The following is a 13,334-nucleotide window of genomic DNA, read 5'->3' on the forward strand; positions in this document are numbered from 1 at the left end:
GACAGAAGGATTGAGGTTGTTTTCTGCCGCGGGTTTAACTGTCAATAGGCTGCGCTGCAGACTAACCCACATCACTAGACATGTTGCTTAAAAAACAAACAAAAAACATACAAGGTGTGGATTGAGGTAGCCTAGGCCTATTTTTATTTGACAAAAAACGATTCAGGTTCTTCAAAGCTTACGGATTCAGTGTATTTTCGTTTTGTCATCTTAATTTGGTAATTATTTAAGTGAAAAATATTTAGTGTAGGTCTATGTATTTTATTCTTTTTATTTATATTTTATCTGGTCTATATGCGGCTGTTTGCACGGTAAAATAATATACATTTTGGCTGCTGTCTGTAGATTCCTTCATGCACAACTCGTATTCTCTCGGAGGTTTCATACGCACATTTTTTTAACAGCGGCTGTTGTTTAGGGTCCTTGTCATCACGAGACAAATCGGCATTGCAAATTGAACATGTAGCTCGACTTAAATCGCCTTCTTTTGACTTAAAGTAGCTACTGCCATGTTTTCTGTTCATGAGTTCCATTTTCACTTTCAATGGCGGCATCATTACGTTCGACCAGCGCGTAGTGCAAGCCTAGGGTTCGGGTCAAAAAGCCCGTCAAAAAGCCCAATATTCGGCCGAATCCGAACCTGAATCCTGGATTCGGTGCATCCCTAGTTAGGGCATGGTGTTATTTATTTTTTTTAAATTGATATTGCGTTAATGCATTATTATTAATCTTCTTAATCTTATAAATTATTATTAAACTTTGTCACAAGACTTTTTTTTTCACACACCGTATGAGTTGCAGTCTGATAAATTTTTCCGCTCCTTACTTATTGGCAAGATACAGTCATCCCTGATCATCGCCTGTTTTTAAATAATTGGGCGATACTGATTATTGGTCGATACATCGATACAATACTGCTCTGCTCTGCTTGGCCCTCATAATTCACTTCACCTTTTCTGAATTCTGCAGAGGCTTAGTTGTTTCTATCAGCTCTGGTGGTCTCATGTGATACATATCATGTAAAAATCCATCAAAAATCCAAAACATTCTTAAAAATCACTTTCAAAATGAAAAGCTTTTTTGTTCTTGTTTGTTTGTATACATATCATTCCAGTGCTGAAATTATGCTATATGTTGACTTCTCTGATCTCTGCAGGTGGCCAGAGGAACTGGTTGCAAGTTTTCTGTAATGGTGGAGTTCCTACAGAATTGGCCCTGCTCTACATGATTGAAGCTGGTCCTGGAGAAATACCTGTGGATTTTGGGAAGCAATATTCTGCTTCATGGATGTGCTTATCCCTATTAGGAGCCCTGGCTTGCAGCACAGGGGATACCTGGGCTTCTGAGGTGGGTCCTGTGCTTAGTAAGAGCACGCCCAGGCTCATCACCACCTGGAGAGATGTCCCAGCAGGTACAGAGCACAAAATTGAAATTGTGGAAATTATACGAATATTCCAATGTTCACAGATCAGTTAACAGATTATGTGGCATCAGTTTATGTTAAAATACAACATAAACTGATGCCACAGATGCTGTACATGACCAGACACAATAATTATGGCCCAGGGCTTGAAATTAACTTTTTTATGGACCAGTCAAATTGGCTACAAAATTAAGTTACCTGCTATTCAGAACTTCTAGCCAAAACCAAAATATCAGAAATAAACCAGATTATCAAAACGATAGTTTATATTTAAATATATTTATTATAAAATCTGATTTGTAGTATATTGCTTTTTTTTTGCCTGCCAATCATTGTTTGTCGATACCATAAAAATGAAAGAGTAGTGCCACAAACAGAATGTTTTGTTGTAATCTCCAGATATACAGCAGCTGCCAAAAGTGATGTTCGACCTAGGAAAATTGACATCACACTTTATTTAAAAATTGTTCAGTTAATAGCATTTAGTCTTTGGAGACAACGCAGTGGGCTCCACAAGTATGGGCAACCTTGGTAAAATTGTTTTAGTTTTTGCAATTTCTGTTCTTAATCTTTCATTCAAAAATTTGTATGTGGATCATAGTCGTGCTGAAAGATCCAACCACTGCCCAGTTTAAGCTTCCTGACAGGGTCAGTCAGGTGTTGATTTAATATCTGCTGGTACTTGATAATCCATCAAGTACCAGCAGATATTGAATGATACCGTGTATCCTAACAAATTGTCCGATGTCTTTGGAAGAAAATTTGCCCCACAGCATTAAAGGTTGAAGTACTTCTCTACATGGCTATGTTTCTGTCTATGCCAAAGCCACCTCTGGTGTTTTTCCAAAAAGCTTTATTTTGGTCTCATCTGACCATAAAACCCAGTCCTACTGAAAGCTTCAGTAACGCCTGGCAAACTGTTGGTGCATGAGATTGCTGTTTGATGCCCCCAAAAGCTTTTTTATTGCAACCTTTCTAAACAAGTTGTGGTTATATATGTGGGGTCTGATCATAGTTTTGGAGACTTTCTGACCCCAAGACCCAACTAGCATCTGCAATTCTCCTTAGAATTGATTGGTGACATCCTCCTCAGTGCGTGTGGGGCCAATATAGACACACGTCATCTTCCAGGTAGATTGTTACTTTTTCCAGTTGATTTAAACTTCTTAATTATTGCCCAGATAGTGGTAATATAGTGGAGTATTCCAACAATTAAAGTGTGCAAATCTATTTTTTCTTTGTGTCAGAAGTAGCGCAGGCAACACCTGTGAGCAATGCAGTTCTGATGTCTGCTGCCCAGTGAAGTTTAGATAATGCAGATTATTCTGTTCCTCACAACCCTTTTGGTATGAGTCATCCTATTTAGACCATAGTGACGGTCAGAGTGAGGTTGAAACAGATCATAGGTTATGAATATAACTGTGGATCTGTGAGACCGAAGGATGACCGTCACTATCTTTGTCGCTTGGAACAGTAGGGTGTTCAAAGTAAGAGGACGAACCGCAAATTCATCATGTCTTTATAGTGCATCGTTTTATAGTTGTTTACATAACGTGTCAACAGAAGGCAGTACAGAGGTTTTAATTCTATTTAGGCCATAGTGACGGTCATCCTTTGGGCTCACAGATCTGTAGAAACATAATATAAAAATCTGAAACTGCGTTTCATGGGCCCCTTAAAATAGAAAACAATTATTTGAAATTGTAACAGGGCTTAAAAACGGAAAAAAATATCAATCGGTTCACTCCGAGCAGAATCGATATTATAGCGTTTTCGTTTTTGCGTTCCTCAATAAACATTACTGTTCCGAAAACGGTTTGATTTGAAAAAATACCGGTTAATAACGTTATTTTAATTTAGCCTATACTTTAAACAAATATGTATAAATATACTTATTTTCACTCAATAATAGGCCTAATATAACGCATGGTAATTAAACTTGAATATTTATTTCATAACATTTTTAAAACCACAACAGAAATACATGCATTAATTACAAAGCATAAACAGCAGGACAAATATTGACCTGTTTTAATGGAGCGTTAGACAATCTAAAGTGGCCCTCTTATGCCTAATTCTTTTCAGAAGAGTGAGAACATTCTTTGCACATAACTTTTTTTCAACACGACTTGTTTTAAAAATTGCATGAATAAAGAATAAATAAACTGGATAACCATATCTCTTTTTTATATGCACCGTCAACTGCTAATTTCAAAGCAAACACTGCGCAACACGTCCTTGCATCACAAAATCAAATTCAGTCAGCTAATAAAGCTTGATCATTTAATGCAATATAGCATACCATTTAATACGAAGCATCAACCGTCTATATAGAAAACATTGACCTGTCCTGTATTGGCAATCTGAAAGACTATAGGAAAAATGTTTGATAGATGCTAACCTACTTGTATAGGCTTAAACGGAATCCATAAACTAGCCTAAATCAGTCTATTTGAGCTTAAAGTCCGTACTGCTTATTTAAACGTTCGAAAAGAATGTCCTCCAATACCTGCGCTTTCATTGTAGACCTCAGCGGGGAAAGAAATGTACTTGAGGCATGAAAATGTGCGCTCATACTGACTTGCGTTACCGGTAGATTCATAGATGATGGTGCGCGGGCATTTCACTCACGCTTGATACGTCAACGTCACATGCTGTACTACTCTATTCATTATTGGTCACAGCCAAATTAAAATATTAAAGAGAACGATAAAATAACGTTATTAACCGGTTAATGGTCATTTCAAATTAACGTTTCTGTTCAGAACGATTCAAATTGATTTTGATTTCGTTTTCGTTTTTGTTCCCCTTAAAATTTCGTTCGTTTCCGGTTTTCGTTTTCGTTCCTTGAACCGGTTCAGAGCCCTGAATTGTAATAATTTCTTAATATAACTTTTTTTTACTATATTTTATTTAAAAAAATGCAACCTTGGTGAGCATAAGACACTTTCAAAAACAGAAAAAAACATTAACAAATTGTAATTTTTCCAAACTTTTGGCAGTAGTATAGCTCTAAAATGTGAATGTTTAATCGTAAACAAGCTTAAGATTTGTAGACAGGCTGTCAATTCATCAGCTGTGATCAGTGGTTTCCTCACAAAAGTCAGTGTACTGAACTCAGCACTTTGAATCCACTTTTCCATTGACATCCATTAAAAAACCAACCCATGACTCTCACTCTCAAGGCGCATAACAATGTTAGTGATAATCATAACCTAGAATATCACAATGACAATAGTATACTCTAATATAATTTTACAATGAAAAAAATGCCCTGCCCTTTTTCCTTTTGTATCAGTATATTGACAGCAAATGTTTCTCATTGAAAGAAATAAAGATGCCAGAGGGCACTTTTGCTGACTGTATAGTGACACGCAAAAGAGGACATGGAGTGAGAATTGGGTTGAAATGAAAAAGAAGTCTCTTGTCTCCCTGCCAGTGTACTGCAGTGTTAAACTTTGTTTTTGCTAATGTTGGAGGCTCTGATAGCGATAGCATGCAAATTAACAGAACTAACCATAGCTCCCAAATTGGCTAGTATACTCTGACCCACCATGGGTGATTTTCACCCACATTTGGTGGGTGTTCATTTTAAACCCTGGGCCTCTTTGAAGTTATATATTTCAGCAAATTGCCTTTGTCTTCCTTGAAATAAAATGGTTTATAGGTACCAATGGCGGCGTCACTCCTGTTGGATTAGTGGCCAGTGTTTTGGGTGGCGGCACCGTGGGTGTAGCGTACTTCATCATGCAGCTCCTGTTGGTCAAAGATTTGCATTTGGCAGTTCCTCAGTGGCCTGTCATCTTGTATGCCGTAATAGCTGGCCTGTTTGGATCTTTGCTTGACTCATTCCTGGGTGCAACCATGCAGTATTCAGGTAAACTGGCTGATTAATATGATAAAATCAGAATAAAGAAAACAAATAGAAACCTTATAAGGTAAATAAAATCAAATAAACAAATTCCTACATATTTTACTCAAATGCATTATATTTATTACACATTATTTGTATCAAACCTCCCATCGCTACAGATGCACTCTCAAATCTTCTTACAATAAGAAAAAGGCACCTCACCTAAGAAGCCAATTATAAACAAATGTTACTTTATTTATTTAAAGTGCTCCTATTATGCTATTTTAAAGGTTATTGATCTTGTTTTAGAGATCTCTTGCAATCAATAAGGTCAAATAATACTTTAATTTTCTCATAATATACATTGCAACATCACCTGTTTTCTCACAATGTCTGTAATGGGTTGGTTAAAGGGTTAGTTCACCCAAAAATGAAAATTAGCCCATGATTTACTCACCCTCGAGTCATCCTAGGTGTATATGACATTCTTCTTTCAGACGAATAAAATCTGAGTTATATTAAAAATAGTCCTGACACTTCCAAGTTTTATAATGGCAGTGACTTGTTGTTTCATTTTTGAAGTCCATAAAAGTGCATCTATCCACCATATAACTGCTCCACGTGGCTCCGGGGGGGTTAATAAAGGCGTTCTGAAGTGAAGTGATGTGTTTGTAGGAAAAATATCCATATTTAAAACTTTATCGAGTAAGATAACAAATGCCATTCTTCCGACTATCCTTGAGACCTAATATCAACAGTGTCAGGTGACTGACCTTAGGGGTTGGCTATATAACATCCAGGTGAACCTACCACTTCCTCTTGCCTGGAACGCCCCAGCTTGTCTCGAGTGACAAGGGATGGTGATTGTTCGGTCTCATAGATCCATAGTTATGGACATAACTTATGATCTATTTCAACCTCACTCAGACCGTCACCACTCCCCTGTCAATTTAGCTACAGATAAAACAGCAGACCCCAAAGAATTTGGATTTGTCACATTAATCCTATAAAATCTTGTGAACGTGCATGGAGTGGTTCAAGAGGCTGCAGCATAGATGTCTGAGAGTGGCGCCCAGGAAGTATGCGTTCTCCTGGTAGAGTAAGCAACCAGATCACCAGGGATAGGTAGATTTTGGTTGGAATACGCCTGTGAAATTGTATCCACCATCTAATGAGACATTGCGCCCAATGTATGTGTGTAATGCATAAAAAAGAATTATCCAACCCTGCACCCGAACAAAGGGGGTCTGGATGGAAAGCATCAAGCTCAATTACCTGATTTATAGACCTTAAAGGATAAGTTCACTTTTAAATACACTTTTGCTGATAATTTACTCACCCCCATGTCATCCAAGATGTCCATGTCTTTCTTTCTTCAGTCGAAAAGAAATTAAGGTTTTTGATGAAAACATTCCAGGATTTTTCTCCATATAATGGACTTCAATGGGCACCAAACGGTTCAAGGTCCAACAGTTTCAGTGCAGCTTCAAAGGGCTTTAAACGTTACCAGAGGATGAATAAGGGTCTTATCTAGCGAAACGATCGGTCATTTAAATATTTTTTTAAAGTGTACGTTTTAAAAGCACAAATGCTCGCCTTGCTCTGTTCTGTGATGCGCGCTTATGACGTCACAGGTATCGGGCAGACGAAGATCTAATGAGACGTGGTGGTGCACATGTGGAAAATGCCAACTATTGCCAAAAGAGGAAGAATCTCAATGCTGCCACGACTGGACCATTTCAATCCCGCCATTAGAATCAGTCATTGAGTCAGCTGGTGAGACCCTGTTTCCATCTCGCTGCATTACCGAACAAAATGGATTTCCACCGTAAATGGACAGCAAAATGGACAGCAACAGCGTTTTAGAGGTGTTTTTTAGTTTGCCCAAAATTAACTGGAGATGCTGTCCGAGGCCCCGAGCCCCACCCTTTTCAACGTAATTGCGTATTACGTGACTTCATGAAAGCGCATCACAGAACAGAGCAAGGCGAGCATTTGTGCTTATAAAACGTAAACTGATTTTTTTTTTTTTTTTTAAATGACCAATCGTTTCGCTAGATAAGACCCTTATTCATCGTCTGATATCGTTTAAAGCCCTTTGAAGCTGCACTGAAAATGTAATTTGGACCTTGAACCGTTTGGGGCCCATTGAAGTCCATTATATGGAGAAAAATCCTGGAATGTTTTCATCAAAAACCTTAATTTCTTTTCGACTGAAGAAAGAAAGACATGGACATCTTGAATGACATGGGGGTGAGTAAATTATCAGCAAAAGTTTATTTAAAAGTGAACTAATCCTTTAATGGTATTAACTGATTTCCCCAAATCTAACAATGATTGTAGAAACCGAAGAACCAAACTGGTGTCGCAATTGGTCGAGTCTAGTTGTTGGTCTTGACACCATTTTGAGAATATTCACCACTTGCTAGAGTAGTTACTCCACGTAGAGGGCAAACCTTATAACTATTTATTGTCCTTAATACAGCTTCATCTAGGTCTTTAGAGAGGGGCTGAGCAAAGGCCATACCCACAGTTGTAATGCCTCTGGTTTCGGATGCCATATTTGGCCCTCCGCATGGGAGAGGAGATCGACTCTCTTCGTTAACCGCCAAGGGTGACCTTTGTCCAAACGGACAAAAGCTGGAAACCAATAGCCGCGTTTCCACTGACGGGCCAGTGTGAGCCGGGGCTTTCAACGGGCCAGACTGGGCTAATAGCCTCGGGTGCCATAGCACTGAAAACAAAACTAGCAGAAGCTAGAAGCTCCGCAGCGCTTCACTAAAACACGCCCGTAACATGCCTCTCTGGAACGTTTCACAAACCCATAATTTCACTAACAAAATGGAAGTTTTATCAGAAAAACTAATCAGAAAGAAATCACTGAAAACCAGCAAGATCGCAAAACGAACATGATAAACCGTTTGTTGGCATTTTTGTAGTTTACTTAAAGATTTAAAACTCAAGCATCAATGTTTTACCACAGTTTTACAATATTAAGTTATACATTGATCATAATGAATAATTTTTTTAAGATTGAGCATTAGTCACACAGATTAATACCACAAATAAAGTGGTATTTACCATTATTTCACAAAAGAAAGAGGACACACACAGCCTACTTATTCAGTTGTTTCTGTTTATTTGTAGTCAGAGGACAGTATGTTTAAATCATAGAGAGAAAGATTATTTCTATAAATTTTCCAACAATAATACGACCTGAGCAGCTTTAGCACTCTCTAGTGATCTCTCTAGTTATATTTTCAGTCTGAGAAACAGAGGAAGCTCCCAAAAAAACTGAGTTGCTTTATTTTATGACATATGCAGAGATAAATATGGATATCAGACAGTCTGGTATAAAGAGACGAGACATACTGACAGATAAAATAAATACTTGATTGTGATAGCCTATATGATTTGTCTGATTTCTTCAAGCAGCCGTATTTACTTGTTAGCGCAAATAATCTTTTGCATCACTATTTCTGCCTTATACAGTGATCAGATCACAAACAGAAATTATTTAAAACACTTGCTGCTGTCTGTAAGTGAGATTTGAGCTAAAATGATTTTAAATGTCTTTTAAAGGGGCTATATGCGTTTTTCTGAAATTTAAACTTCCGACTGACACCTGTGGCCAAAAAATAGAACTGCTCTTATTTTCTGCTCGCTCTCACAGCGGTGACGTCACATCCGCAGACAGCGCGGGAAAAACCTACCCGCCAGAAAATAGGAAAAATAGGATACAGGCTTATAGGTGCACCCACTGTGAGCGGACAAGGTGTCAGTATGCTCATCAGGAGATGTTTGAGTCATAAATGGTAAAATAAAAAGGCTATTGTTACGTTTATTTTGGGGAAAAAGTTGCATATAGCCCCTTTAATGCTGATGGTAGCTGGTATATGAAATAATCTGTGCTGCTGCCGTCTCCTGACTCAGGAGAAACTCCGCCTTTGTTCATAACCACTCCTCAAGGCCGAGCTGACCCGCTTTGGACCAAGGTGTTTGGCAGGCTAAAAAACCCTGATTGTTGGCCCTGAGGAAGCCACGACGAGGGCCAATCATATGGTATCAGATTCCCGCCAAATTTATTGCAGTCACGCATAAAAAAAATAATAAGCGTGAATCAAAATTTTAAAAACACATGTGAAAATATAATGCACGAAACTGAAAAATCAATGAAAAGTTAACCAGAATCACAAACAACGCAGTCACGGAAATAAAAATAATTAGCGTAAATCAAATATTTAAACAAGTTTAAACTTAAATTGCTCAAAACTGAATCATGAATTCTAAATTATCCGAATCGCTCACAAAATCATGTTTTCTGCTCTTATTTTAATTTTTTGCATGTCCGTGCTCTTTTCTCCTTTGCTCTTGTTTCCACATTCTGTGCTTGCAGTTTCAAATGTTGCAGTTCAAGTTTCATGTAAATTAGGGGCGGGTCTTAGCTTCACCATTGGTCCACTAGTTCTAGATTGACAGCTCATCCTCAAGCCAATCAATTGAATAGGGGAGTTTACGTCACTCCAATGCGACTCATGCCGCAGTTCAGCCAGCCGCTGTTGAGCTACGAGCATAACGCGTTCTCTATCACTATATCTGCAAGGAAATACATTATTGTATTGTATTGTTATGAATATAATCTTAGGACTCTCTTTTGTATGATAGACGTTTTAGGGGGATTTCCTCACAATTAAAGCAGTAAAATTAACATTATCACTTACTGACGCTTGACTGGCCAATTTAACTTAACAAACCACATACAACCTGCGTTAAACTGGGGTGCAGCTTTTGAATTATTTAAATTATTTATATAATTACTTTCCTCAGCATCTGGGAATAATCCTCAGCCATAGGATTAGACGCCAGAGGCTGTGTACGGGAAATGCTTGCCCATACACCTTGTGTGGGTGCTGGAGCTGTAGCTTCTTCCTCAGTATAAAGGCCCAGGATCCTTGCCACACTTAAAGGGGCCATATGATGCGATTTCTTGTTTTACTTTCTCTTTAGTGCATGGGTTTTCAACCGGGGGTCCGAGATCCCTAAAATATTTTTTTGATAAATAAATTATAACATGGGGAGAAAACATCACAAAGTCAAATTAAAATATAAGTACCCTGAAACGAAAGCAGAGCACCCTCCGTTGATACTGCAATAGTATAATATTATTGGAGAAACAGATTTGGCAAACATTGCATTTGATTTTGCGCTCTGGAGAACATGAAACCTTCCTATTCACTGCAGGTTTTGCAGCGGTGAGAAATAGCCAATCATGTAAAAAGCGCTATATAAATAAAGGGGACTTGACTTAAGGCTCAGCCACACCTTCCTAAAACACTTCGTTCAAACACACCCCCACAAATATACGTCAGTATGTGGCTGCAGTGTTTCATAATATCGCCCAAATGCAAAGAAAAAAGGCGTAACTTTTATTCTCGCTGTAGTATTGTTGTCGCCGGCGCCGCCATGTGGTGGAGATGCTGTGTTTTTTCTATTTTGTTTGGCCTTCCAAAAGAGGGGACAATTAGAAAACAGTGACTAAGCTCTAATTACAACACTGTTCGACTGAAATAAGTATAAGAATCTGGGTAAAATATTAATTTTTATACAATTTACTCTACCTGCTAGAGATAAATGTAATGCGTCTCGGAAGATCAGACTTAATTTTGCTTATAAGTGTCAAAAAGTTATTTGCATATAAACCTGAGAAGGTACGGGTAATATGAATTCCTAAATATTTAAAACCAGATCGAGAAATGTGAAATGGGAGGGATGCTGCATTTGTAAAGCAAGAGCATTAATTGGGAAACTCAGAAAATCAGATATCTTCTGCACTATTTTTGGGACGTTTTCAACTGGATTTGAAATGTATAACAACAGGTCATCCGCATATAAAGAAACTCTGTGTTCCATCTCCATTCGATCAATGCCCTGTATAGACAGCAAGGATTTAAGCATAATGGAAAGTGGCTCTATCGGTAATGTAAAAAGAAGAGGGCTTAAAGGGCGACTTGAATTACTGACGATTTGTTTCAAGCAGATTATAATAAATTCTTTCTTTTGGGAGTCCATTTATCATGTGCTTTGATCTAAGAAACATTACAGAACTTTTACATTCACAAACAGCTATAATACACACTACATGAAAGGTAATATCTCAAAAAAGCATAATAGGGGCACTTTAATAATAAAAATGCAGGAGTTGATAACAGTTTTGAATATGTTCCTTACTCCAAATCTGGAGAAATTATGTCCACCTGTTGTTGCAGTGTGATGTAGCCAACATGCAAAACATGCTCTTTTATCATATTGGACATAATTATTTGTGATTGACCTATGTGCTTAGTTTTCTTTCAGTATGTCTTTTAAATTATTCTTGATTATTGACCATTTTTCCCTCTCCATCAAGGATATGATGAATCCATCGGTAAAGTTGTGAGTTACGAGTCACCAAGTGTTAAACGAATATGTGGGAAACCCATCCTGGATAACAATGGAGTGAATCTGTTCTCTTCTGTCCTTATAGCACTGTTCCTACCTGGGTTTGCTTGGATATTCTGGCCTAGGCTCTGAATCATGTGATTTTAAAACAATACCATTATTGTTATACATTTGACTTTTTAAGAATTTAATCAAGCACAATGTGAACTCTCAATTTCTTTCTTTCTACTCATTATATTGAGAATTTAATGTCATAGGTGAATTGTGTAATTTTTTGGATGTTAAATACTCTTAACATACAAGAAATGGTGAAATGAAATCCCTTACATATACAGTACTCCCAGCCTTAAAATTAGCCTTCAAATAGGTCAATTCATTTAAGCATTACAACATAGTACACCAAGCTTAAAATACTGTAAATCAAGAATAGTTTCTACTACAGCTCAGATCAATTCATTACATGCACACTATGCAATTTATGTAGTCCATTTCTCACATTACTTAAACATTTTCAGTAAATATCCTTTTCTGTACTTTTACACAAAATGTATTATGTCTGTCTATGCCACTTATGTCCACTGTACTGCTCTGGTGTTCTGTGTATGTCAGAGATCAACACATTTATGTATTCCATTGTAATGTATGTGTACTTAATGGAATAAAGTAGCCTACTCTTGCCGTCATGTTGTCATTGTCATGTTACCTGGATCAGTTGCGTTGCATCATTTCAATTCACAACTCCTCTCCCATGGCCTCACGGGAAGTACATTGGATCCACACTTCAGAATTCAGGCGTTTGTTTTCACATACTGTTTTTACCTACTATGCATTTTCACATGCAACCTTTGTGCCATGGTTAGGCAACCAGTGATCTTTATAGTTACTGTTAAAATAATGTTTTTTTTTAAAGATCTCTGTCAAACAATGTATTATTGTTTCTGTCATTTGTTTATTTTTATTTTTTATGACAGTGGTGAACAATATTAGATGTTTACACTTGTATTGAACGATAGATGGCAGTACACTCTCATTGTGTGCAATACACAACTAAAAGAGAGAAGATGTGAGGGAGGCTTAAAGACACATGGGTGCTGTTTGGCGGCTAATGACACTAGCCTATAACAAAGTAATAAAGTCTTTTTACCTCCAGGGGGTGCCTGATGGCCCATGAAGACGCAGTGTCAATACCATCTCATTCAAGTCTTCAGAGGTTTATCGTTTCACTTGAGATGTTTTTACTCTGAAACGAATATTTTTTTAATCAGATTGACGCGCAGGTTGCCACATGCTAATCATATGTAATCTGGCCCAATGAATCTGTATAAAATACATCCGAATCCAATAATCACAAACGACCGTGATTGGTCCATCTAAAGCTCCGCTGAGAAAAGTGACATGTATCATGTGACACAGACATTTATGCGCGGCTTTAGCAGTGGTTTGGGCAATATTTGTTTACCCGAGTCATGCCATTGATTACCGTTAAAACATATGTTTGAAAAATAGATACAAAGTGATAGTAAAATTTGGCTAATTATTATGTACAACTATCGTACGTGACCAATCAGAGACAAAGCTAAAGCCGATAAGCACGCCCCTTTAAAAGACACATTTTTGCTG

The 13,334-nt window shown here is 37.6% G+C and overlaps 1 protein-coding gene across 12 annotated transcripts in view; it reads left to right on the plus strand.

Moving 5' to 3' along the window:
• The window catches only part of tmem19 (transmembrane protein 19), a 33,429-nt gene extending 21,033 nt beyond the window's left edge, over positions 1-12,396 (plus strand). For 7 of the 12 annotated variants that reach the window (XM_079817884.1, XM_079817882.1, XM_079817879.1 and 4 more), the window contains 3 exons: positions 1,157-1,411; positions 5,091-5,300; positions 11,683-12,396. In XM_079817884.1, the coding sequence (XP_079674010.1) occupies positions 1,157-1,411; positions 5,091-5,300; positions 11,683-11,846 (629 nt within the window). In that variant the 3' untranslated portion in view covers positions 11,847-12,396. Of the gene's footprint in view, positions 1-1,156; positions 1,412-2,491; positions 2,555-5,090; positions 5,301-11,682 lie in introns of all 12 variants that reach the window. The other 5 variants (XM_079817878.1, XM_079817877.1, XM_079817873.1 and 2 more) reach the window with 3 other exon arrangements.
• The last annotated feature ends 938 nt before the right edge of the window (positions 12,397-13,334 follow it).

Source organism: Gobio gobio (assembly GCF_949357685.1).
Source record: "Gobio gobio genome assembly, chromosome: 5".
In the NCBI taxonomy this organism is placed as follows: domain Eukaryota; kingdom Metazoa; phylum Chordata; class Actinopteri; order Cypriniformes; family Gobionidae; genus Gobio; species Gobio gobio.